This window comes from Procambarus clarkii, chromosome 49, assembly GCF_040958095.1.
Source record: "Procambarus clarkii isolate CNS0578487 chromosome 49, FALCON_Pclarkii_2.0, whole genome shotgun sequence".
Lineage (NCBI taxonomy): Eukaryota > Metazoa > Arthropoda > Malacostraca > Decapoda > Cambaridae > Procambarus > Procambarus clarkii.
Genome location: NC_091198.1, coordinates 7,630,572 through 7,641,982, shown reverse-complemented (window position 1 = coordinate 7,641,982; position 11,411 = coordinate 7,630,572). Strand labels below are relative to the sequence as shown.

Below are 11,411 nucleotides of genomic sequence, written 5' to 3'. Positions count from 1 at the left end.
TGGCGATTCTCGATGCTGCGGTCTCGTTTAAAGCCAGCAGTGGTCTGCTTTGTCTTGCTGACTCTCTGGGTACCTTCCCCAGTGATGGCATAAATATATACTACAAGATAAAATGTCTGTCTGACTGACTGAAGTTGGAGGCCATATGCATGGGGGCTTGCTTAACCCAAATTGGCAGAGGGAATGGTCTGGAGTGTGAGATGAGTATAGGCTGGCTGGGGTCCCTAGAATTCAAAAGGAAACAGTGTGCCACGGTTACATTCAGACTCCCATGATGATTTGGCACTGCCCACCAGTTGCATAGCTAAATATTTTCACAATTTCTTGTCCTTGTACTGTACTAATTTGCACCATTATTCACTGGTCTTGGGAAAAATTAACAGAAATTTCTTGCTGTCAATAATTTGCTCGTACTCACATAAAATAGATGATTCTTCCACAGCTTTAAAGGTTTCTCAACCCATGGCCTTTTTTTTTTTTTTCCAAAAGTGGCAATTTTTTTTTTTTTTTTATAATTAGACCACTAGGCTCCTCTCACTGGTGACTACTTGACACATTAGACAATTGTACAGTATTTTAATACGAGAGAGACAGACAGACAGACACATAGTAAATGGATGGATAGATGTATGGTTTGATGGATGGATAGATACTGGATAAAAAGATGGTGAATGGATAGATAATGATATAGAAAGATGGATAGATAGGTAAATGGATGGCTATGTGGATTGATAGATTGGTAGATAAAGAGGTATAGCAGGCAATGCCAGGACCTCCCCACTTCCCATAGTAAATATACGTACGTCACTGCTCTCTGTGCCTCCGAGGAAGCCAGGTTCTGGTCGGTGATAGAACGGTGATGAATGCAACCTAGTAGCGGTACACAAGCAGTGACAGTACAGTACGGTAGCTTCAGGAAGCCACTGGGGCTCATCCAGAAATTGGCATTTAATTATATTCAAAGCTTTTTTTTTTTCTTATTAAATTCAACTTGAAATGCATTAAGAACAAGAACATTTGACTGTTTTTCAGCAGTGTATTTGGTGGCAAAATTTATATTAACTTTGATTACAAATGTACGGTATAAATAGTCAGGCTTAATGATATGTATCATTAATGATAATATATTACATTGATTTCTTGTTTGGAAATTTTTGTTCACTTTATTACTCTACTTGACTATGCATGCACATTCAGGGACAAGAAAACATTATCACAAATTCATTGCATTTATTTGGTGTCCCCGGTGGAGCAACTACAGACCCGTCACCATCCCGCGTAGCGCACAAGAGAAGATGATAGCTCACAATGGTTCAACAAGGCACAGGTGATATCATTCATTTAGTAACATACATACATGCCATAATTTAATGGCACAATACCTGAATGGCCTTATACTTAGTGGCACCATCCTTCATTGCACCATAATAACCAGCAATAGTACCTTTAATAAGTGATGCCTTAAATCAATATCGATCTTTCTAAGCATAATGTCATTGGAATATTCATCTTGCAGCACTTGCATTAAATTGACACATGTAAAGATTCAAAACAACACTCAATTACTAAATGCTGATACTGTGTAAATTTATAAACATAATATTTAGTCACTCAAAGTATTGTAATGTAAACTTTGTTATAAAGCAGTTGATGGGACCTGTGTATGTCAGTAGAAATGCTCAAAGTGAGTTTAGAGTTTTTAATTTGCAGACAGGTAGACTGCACTACCACCACAATTACTTACCCAAATTGGTCCCTTGACAAAGAGCTTGAAATATAGTATACATCAGTTATACAATTATTTTTACAATGTTAATCATTATTATTGAATAAGTAGGGATTTGATAACTGAAAACATGTACCATTATTTCAAGATACTATCAAGTTTAGTCAGTGTTTAAACACAGGGACCTGAAACAGAACTGTGGTAATGATCTAGACTACAAAATGTTTAAAAATCATGATTACTTGGTTAATTACAGAATGCTCATGATTATTTGGCAATTGTTCACACAACTGTTTTATACAAGACAAAGATATAGAAGTGCATTGTATGGAAAACTTATTGAGAAGTGTAGCAAAAGTAAGCTATATATGTATATACTGAAGCCTTGAGAGGTTAGAACAAGATAAACACAATGCACATGTAAACCAGTGTCTAAATAATATAATAGAAAGTGTGTGTATTATGCTATAATCTAACAAACTTAAACATTTAATAGCTGCCCCGTAGGCCGTCAGTCATAAATTAAAAAAAGTTTAAAGAAAACTATTTACTAAATGACATTAAATAAAGTTAATGCAAAAAGCAGTTATTATCCATGAGGAATTGAGCTTTGGTAATGTCATTTAGAAATTAGTTTTTCACATTTGGTATAAAAATCTACAGTATAAATGACTACAGTGTCATCCTCTTAAAATATTAATAATTAACAAGAATGTATACAATAAACTAACTGAAAATTACTCTAATATTATGCTGCATTCGTGTTACAAAATCCTTAAGGTGAATAACAAGGGTTATTGCTATTTTAAAAAATCTATATCAACATTTTACAGACCGCTTCCCCCCATGCTATAGTATATTGCTTGCATCAGATTATCCCATAATATAATTTAATTGTTTTTGCAATATGACAAATCAAATGTACAGTGAAGTTCCAGTCTAGATCAGTCCCCTTCCTTTGCAACCAATATTCTGTTCAAACTAGACATCTGTTATTCTTTATTTTTATGCTCAAATTTTGATACCAAATATACTTGTAAAATTTTAATTTTTTAACAATTTAATTGTTAAATTACTGAATTAATACTTAGTTTAACAATTAAGTATTAATCCAAACCAGTAGGATTTAATGTTGTCTGTTCCATCTGGACATTGCTTTCTTTACTGGATTTTGTTAAAGCTTCACTTCACAGGACTTCACTGTTGGAAATTAAAATTCCAGAATAGGTAGTGCCTAACTTGTCAACAGTTTTTAATAGGAATATTAAAAAAAAAATCAAATTTGGATACAAACTGCAATGTAGCTGAAACACTGTCTCGCCCCATCAACAAATATTAAAGGGCTAGTGGGAAGCTCTCATTTACCCTGTTAAGGTTGATACTGGTTTTGTACCTTTTGTCAGCGAGATGTACAATTTCATTTGTGTTTTCTGATTGCTCAAATATGATAGGTAAGCACACAGCTTATGGCACTAAACTATAGCTACACTATAGTGAGGATACGGGCATTATGAACTAGTTGCACAAGTTACTATACATGTATAAAGGAGCAAGAGAAAATCATAAGCTATTCTGGAATAATTTCAAATTTGCTTATTTGCAGAATCCACAAGAACATTTTAATCCTGACAAGGAAACCATAATATCCACATTATTGATGCAAGTCACCACTGAGGAGTGAACTTGTATCAAAGATAACTTTCCATAATGCCCTCATCCATTTTAAATTACTTAATTTTATGACTGCAAGCAATTGCAAGAGTTTGTCATATATATATACTGTACCTATAGAGCACCGTGTTCCAAAACTGGTATTGTATAGCATGCTGAGTATATAATTTTCAATTCTTATTTAAATACTAAATATTGTTAATTTTGCCAATATACATGCTTTACAGAAGTATTTAGTGTATAGCAAAAGGTTATTATTAACAGCCAAATTTGCATCCTATTCTTCTTGGAATAATAAATATTTAAAACAATTGCTTGCAGTCTACTAACAGGGAAACGGTCTAGCTCCAATGATAGCAAGGACTATCATTAACCAACACTTGATGGTTATGTAACACTACTTCAGATCACCAGGTAATATTGCATCATAAGTCACTTTTGCCGCAGTTATCCTTATCCTATGTAGACACTAAAGTCATTCCTCAGGGAGCAACCTCTGAGAAATGAATAAATCTTATTTATGGACGGATCTTTGATAAGATTAGCAAGAAGAGAGGGGAGACGCTTGAGTAAGGAACAGAGACCCCAGTTGTTAAACAGTGCTTAAAAAGATTATTCCAGCATGTTAAATAATTACTCTCAGGCCTAGTGGCTGACTGATAATAGTCTACTAACTGGTACTTCAAGCAGTGTTCTATTGTCATGGGGAAAGAATTTGAGTATTGAACAAACCCAGAAAAGCCAGTGAAATGTCACTTGCACTTTTTATACACAGTGCAAATTAACTTTTTTGTTTGTTATTTTGCATCATATTTTAAACCGAGAAAAATGATCCAAATATGTACAAAATTTCATCCAGAAACATAGTAAAAAAAAAAAAAGTAAAGTTTTGTATGGACTAAGCAGTCTAAACTTACAATATTTTGTATTTTATTTTAATTTAAAAACATCTTTCATTGACTTTCTGGGCATAACTTCCCTGTTCCTTTGGCCACCTGTTTCCCCTCATCCTCTCAAGACACAAACTTCACAACCAGTTAGGAAAGTTTAACAAACTGTCAAACATCAAATTTGTCAGCTGGTTAAAAGCATAAACACACAAGCATTTCAATATGTATACTTTAGTACTGTATTTAGTATTTCTCCTATAGTGTGAGTGATCAATTAAGCTGTTAATTATGCACCTTGCTATCTATATTTAGGACAATTTATACCGGAGCACCATTTTACGTTTCCTGTTTTAGGATGCTGGGTACTGCACCATAACACAACTGTGTATCCACATTTATAGACTGATAATATTGACATGCAGAATTTTGTCATTCATAATGTCAGTAATTTTGTAGTAATCCTACTGACCATGATTCTTCAGTTACTGTACTTTGCTTCCTTTGAGAAAGAGGTTCATGTTCTTCACAATACACTATAAATTCACTTTCATATTTACAGTACTGTTCTGAGTTCTGAATATATTTTTCAACTCTAGGAAATATACAGTAGTTACTGTACATTCATATTCTTAATTTACTATTTTCTTATAATATCCAAACTGTCCATCTGAATTACAAAAAAAAAGTTATGCCACAAATTTTGATGATGCTCCAACACACTTTTGGCATTCACTTTTGCCAATATTTTTAGGAGGAGTGACTGTAAGCTGTATTGGTGTAAGGACTGGAATATATAGAGGAACCAGTGGTTGAATCCTCCTTTCTCCTACGACGGCGGGAGATGAGTATGAGAATGGACGCAATAACTGCTACCATTAGAATGAGACCAGCAATGGCAATGCCAATAGCAAAGGTCTTTGGAGAGAGACAAAATGTGTTTGGATCCTCTATCACTTCCTCCTTTAGAGGAGTAAGTGTGTCGGAGGCTCCTTCAGGTTCAGGAAGCTGCAAGAAAGAAAAGATTTTAATCTAAGGCCATATATATATATATTATATATATTGGTGTCATTGTTTTATATGTTGACACATTCTGATATTTATAGATGTTAATATTAAAAGAATATGTAATATAGACAAATGATAAGCAAAACAAAAGCATAAGTTTAATAATATTTTACCTAATTTTTCATCAGAAAATTGTATTTCTATTAAAATGCAGCAGATGAAACTCCTACACTTTAAACTAATCTTTAGTTCTGGAAAGTAAACCGTCACCCGAGGACCACTAAATAACAGTGTGAGAGAAGCATCTGCTACGCTTTCCAACTTTAGCATTACTTTTAAATACTGTACATGGATGATGAAATATTAAAGAAATTGTTTACAATCTTTTACACCAAATTGTAATATGTACCAGTTATATGGTGCCCATATCTCAAGAAGAACATCAATGAATTGGAAACGGTGCAAAGACATGCAATTAATAGCTTCTGGAACCAAAACAAAAACTATGAGAAGTTAGAGGTGTTAAATATACCAAAGCTAGAAGATAGAAGAAAAAGAGGTGATGTGATCACTACTTACGAAATAGTAACAGGAATTGATAAAATTGACAATAATTGAAAAAACTGCTACTTCCAGAACAAGAGGATATAGGTTCAAACCAAAAACACTATGCTGCCAAAAAAATTAGAAAGTTTAGTTCTGCAAACAGAGTGGTAGACAGTTGGAACAAGTGAGAAGGTGGTGGAGGCTAAGCCTGTCAGTAGTTTTAAAGCATCATATGACAGTGCTGGGAAGACTGGACACCACGAGTGTGGCTCTCATCTTGTAATTACACTTGGGTAAGTAATAGGTCGTCTACATTCAGCCATTTTCCTAAGTGTGTGTGTAAAATTTAGACTAGTATGGCAAGAATTATTCTAGCTGTATTTTTGTGTTTATTTTATACCTTGAGCTTGTTGCACTTTCATTTGTCAGTTGGGTGATGACATTAGGGTTATAAATAGCCTTGAATTATCTCCTTGGAAGCATAGCTTCCATTCCTTAATGTAATCAAGGGCAGCAAACCTAGCAGCCTATTGCAGATGTTCATAAACTTATTGTGCATCCAGGTATTTGGAAGTTGGGTAAAGCACCTTAGTGACAGACACCTCTGTCAGTACAGAAAAGATGGGGTCTTGTGTTGATGTACTTATTTCTACAAGAAACCCTTCATAACACAATTTGATAGAATATTTTTATTTCATTGCTATAACAATCCTAAGGAACAGCAGAGCTTGATAACAAACCCAGATGATTAGTATATTCTGCATCTTTATTTCACCTTGAGTATCATTGGGGGTCTTACCCAGACTTTACTTAACAAATGACATTGGATGGCATTCATTTTATCTCATTCTACTCCACTGGCTGTTGGTCTTGATTTGCCACCAGTGTGCTGAAATGGAGGGTAAAAGGAGTTTACTTCTTTCCTTCCTCAGTGGTTTGCAAAGGTGCTTTACACACTTTCACTGGAGGCTTTTGTTCCTTTCCTCCATACAGATGAGAGGTTCTTTTTGGTTTGATCTTTGCCTAGGCTTCCCTGTAAAAATTTGCTCACTCATAACCTTATTTTCTCTCCTCTTACCACATATTTTATGTATAATTATATCCTTGTTATACTACATATAATTAGTAAAAACCTCACGCATTACATACACAAGTGGCAGTGTGCTCTCATTTTTTACCTTTAGCAGGTATACTTTTGCAAACCCAATTACAATCATACATTTTAAAATAAGTTGTCTTTGTTGCCTTATTACAATCATATATTTTAAAATAAGTTGTCTTTGTTGCCTTATTACAATCATACATTATACAATAATGATTAAAAAATTAAAAGGATTTTCTAATGCAATTACTGGCATTTTGTCTTCATAAGCTGGAAGGTTCATCTTTTGTAGAGGTAAAACTGCTGTACCTCCTTCCACAATTTTTTACATTGCTCTGTTTGCCCTCCCCCATCCCCCCCCCAGTTAATAAATTAGTATTTTACAGGCAAACTTTAGGTCTAAAATTAGTACTTACTTCCTCATCCTCATTTACGTAGAGACCTGTGAAAACCTCAATAGTAAGGGCTTCGTCAACTTTTGCCACTTCCTTCAGGTTACCATCTCCATCAACCTCGGGTACATCTCTACGTCGTCGACGGAGTAAGTTCTGACCCTCTACACACACAGGTGGCTGTAAAGAAAATTTTATTCAGATCAATTGTGCAAGAAATTTGGATAGGCAAAATTTAATGTATCTCTTTATTTCCCGAGTGACAAACTCGATATCTGAAACTGTCTATCAATAACTTGATAACAATATAATTTTAAATTTTTACTAATAATCTTTGAGATCCCCTTCGGTGGGCAAAATGTTATCTGCTGCTATCTTTCTGTACATCATTATCAGCACTTTCTGATCTTCACTATTACCTTGATTCCTAATCATTCAAGAACGGTCTGTTGGGCTACATATTGAACTTCAACTGATATTTTCCTCTCCAATATATCTTCATTGTTAAGTGAACAATTTTACCTTTGGATTGAAGTTAAAAAAAAAAATGGTGTTTGGCAAAACAATACGATGAATAAAATAATAAAGCATTATGGTAAGAAGGTACTCACCACATCATCGCAGCCTCCAGCATTCTTGATGCAGAGTTTGACATTACACTGATAATATACAGATGAGGTGTAAGGGAACTTATGGGCCTGGAAGCGTACAGAAGCTGTGGTCTTAGAGGAGGAGTACTCGAATGTTCCCAGAATTTCATAGTCCACAGGGCACCTGTCAAAGCCATCATGAAGGATTGTTAATGCTAGCATTGTCATGTTTATTACTACACAGTTACATTAATAATGAGAGTAATTAATTATAGTTTTTAATACAATATTCAGTTTTAATAATTCAGATGTAAAACATTAATTTATATAGATCCAAAACTTATGAATTTAGATTCATTTTTATAACTATAAATCATGAATATGTTACCGACATTTCTTGTACCGAGAAAAATCTTCCTGATAAAGTAATCAACTCTTGCACTCATTTGAATGAAAAGTGCATAGTAGGCCTACCTGGATGTGACTGCCACAAGAGAAAATAGCTACCATTTATAGAGGGAATACCAATACAGTATTAGGAATACGTGATAAATGGAATGAAATAGGAATTCAAGATAACGAATTGGCAAAACTATACCTATAGTTGAACGTCTTTTAATTCAAAAAGAACCAAAAGAAGGCATCTGTTACATGTCTCTTTCAAGCTACTGGTCTCTTACAAGAAAGGGGAAAAGCAAGAAACAATGTTACTCAGCAGCTTAGCTTACCCATCATGGTTGATGAGCATTTGTTCTCCCCAGCCAAGGCCGTCCCTCACGAGGCAGTCTGTAACCTTCATGCCGTAGATTTCCTGATCATCCAGAGAGATGACCATGCTGAGGGGATCACCAATACGCACATTCTCCGCTACTGCTTTGTCTGAGGGTGATCCAGCGAAGATGCGCATGTAGCAACCAGGCATCGGGGCTGTAGCCGTGAGTGGCGTCGTCCCAATGAAACTGTGGTCATATGAAAGATGTAGACAAACTGGCCCTGGCTTAAGTAATCAGTTGTTAATTAGGAAAATGAGGCTTTTTGTTGTGTATAATACATGACTTTTTATACAATTCATTTGTGCAAAATGCAATTGCAGATGTGTAAGACTTTTAATAGGCTACATATAATAAAAAAAAAGGTTTCCAGTGCAACCCACACCAGAGTAAGCAGTGTTCATTTTGTAGATCATGCAAGAAAATCATAGGCAATGCTGAATAAGGCAAATGTAATACTGTACTTCATATTTTTTGAACGTTGTTTTCTACTTCAAAGTCAAGAGGATCATCTGCATAGTAGTAGTGCGTATCATACTAGTAGGGCACATCACACCAGCAGTGTATATCATACTACTAGTATAAAATACACTACTAGTATGTCATAATGTGTATATCATACTAGTGACAGTGTCAGACCACGGAGGAAGAATTGAAACAGGAATTTCCTTAAGTACTTTTGTATTTTAATAATACATCTTCAGTAGGAACGATTTACAAGACAGTAAGTTTGGACATATATAGGCAGGAGAGAGAGAGAGGTGAAGTAAAGTGACGTACAATGACAAATATATGAATGGGATTAGGTGGATATAAATAAGAGCTGTATCATATGGGCCAATAGGCTCATACATGGATATTAATAGCTTAAGATAGTGGATATTAACATTGAACTAGTAAGACAAATATGTATCAATGATCCTACTCAAATTGCCCTTTAACTGATCAATAAAAAATGGATCTAAATTATATAAACCACCGCTAATGTTCATATTACATGATTTTGTAATCTGTATTAAAGCAGATTCAATTATGTTTTTATTGAAAGTGATTTTACAATTCGTTATTGAAGATGCCATCTCCCTATCAATTTGGTGAGAATTTTCTGACAAATGAACAAAGCATTAGACAATTGGCCATGTCTTACTGTTGGTAAACTATTAGTTAGAAACATCCCTCATAGTGATAATTGTGTCATTTATAAAATACCTTGTAAAGACTGTAATAGGTTCTATGTTGGGCAAACATCTAAAGGTTTGAAATGTAGAAATTTTGCAACATAAATATTCTGTATGTTGCAAAATTCTACAACAGACAAGGCCTTTTCTTTTTTTCTTTCTTTTCTCTCTATTTTTCTCTCTCCCTTTTCTGGTGGTGCTGATGCTCCTAATAAAACAGCAAGTTTTTAAGTTTATCCTACATCTTATTTGTAGCCTGACACTACAGCCTCATTTGCTTGGTATGTTTGCTATTTGTATCCTTTAGGAGTAAACTGAATTTAAGGCAAAGTTACTATCATGTAAGGTACATGCTGAACCAGAAAGTCAACTGTGTGCCACAGCCTTCATTTGGTCAGTTGATGCATATTACATGTTCAGCGAACATTTTCCAAACGTTAGTAAGCCTAGGAATGAATGAGTGCTAGTAGAGTGATGCCCTATTAAATGGTACAGCCAGGAATCTCTTCCCTGCTCCTCTCACTCGCCCGTGCACATGCATGCAAGTGTTCATCGGTGGAAGCTGGACATGTAATTGAGGCGTAGAGATGTAAGGGAATTCTTGTACTATTTACAGGTGGTCAGCAAGTGGAATATATTAAAAGAAGAAATTGTCAAAGTCACTTCCATCCATAACGTTAAGAAAAAATTATAGAAACTTTAATGTTTAAAAAGGCGATGTATAACCATGCCAGTAATATAAATATATAGGCGATATATAACCATGCCAGGTTATATATCGCTAGTATGCGAGGCATAAGGTGCTAGATCTCACTCCCTCACGGTCACTGATAGATAAGTACGTACAGGTAAGCACATGCTTATACAGAAATGTCAGTTTTCCATTTTTGTGGTTCCCTGAATAAGTTACCAATAAAGTTAATGACTAGTCTAAATAAATTTTGCAATAAGGGTGTGAGAACAATGAGCAGAGAGGGATCGCCTAGAAAGAAATGTCTAGTTTGCCCTGTTGCTGCCCATCCTTGTGACCTGTACAGATCCTGGGCCCAGTTTTTTTTTAATTTTTTGGGAGGCAATTGAGCATTCATTCCCATTATATCTTTGGCTACAAGCATCAGCAAAATTTAAGAATATTTATGAATTCATTTTTTTTATTATTATTATATTCATGCATTCATTCTATTCTTTCCATATTCTTATCTTTCTCTTACCTGCTCCTTACCCCTCTTTTCACCCTATTATGCTATATATTTCACTGTACCTTCCTCTCTTTTGTTACACGACTTGATAATGGTCCAGGATGGAGCAAAACATTATCGTTTCTTCACGTTCTGATATGTGGTTTGGTCATCATTAATGTATGTGAATCATGAATGTGGTTAATGTGGGATGGCTTCATCAATTAATAATTCAGTTTCATGATTTTTTAGTGACATAACCAAGGGAAATATTCGGCTTTGTCATTTGCACTCAATCCAAATATAAAATTTCTAGTTACCCTTTCTTTAAATTAATACAGTAGTGTATCTGTTTATCTGCCC

The 11,411-nt window shown here is 34.8% G+C and overlaps 1 protein-coding gene across 1 annotated transcript; it reads right to left on the bottom strand.

Moving 5' to 3' along the window:
* Positions 1-1,216: 1,216 nt before the first annotated feature.
* Positions 1,217-9,345, bottom strand: LOC138351311 (uncharacterized). The gene is made up of 4 exons (XM_069302958.1): positions 8,651-9,345; positions 7,944-8,106; positions 7,357-7,512; positions 1,217-5,292 (listed from the first exon to the last, which is right to left on the bottom strand). Exons 1-4 carry the CDS (start codon positions 8,842-8,844, stop codon positions 5,035-5,037), a joined length of 771 nt encoding a protein of 256 aa, XP_069159059.1. The 5' UTR covers positions 8,845-9,345; the 3' UTR covers positions 1,217-5,034.
* Positions 9,346-11,411: the final 2,066 nt, after the last annotated feature.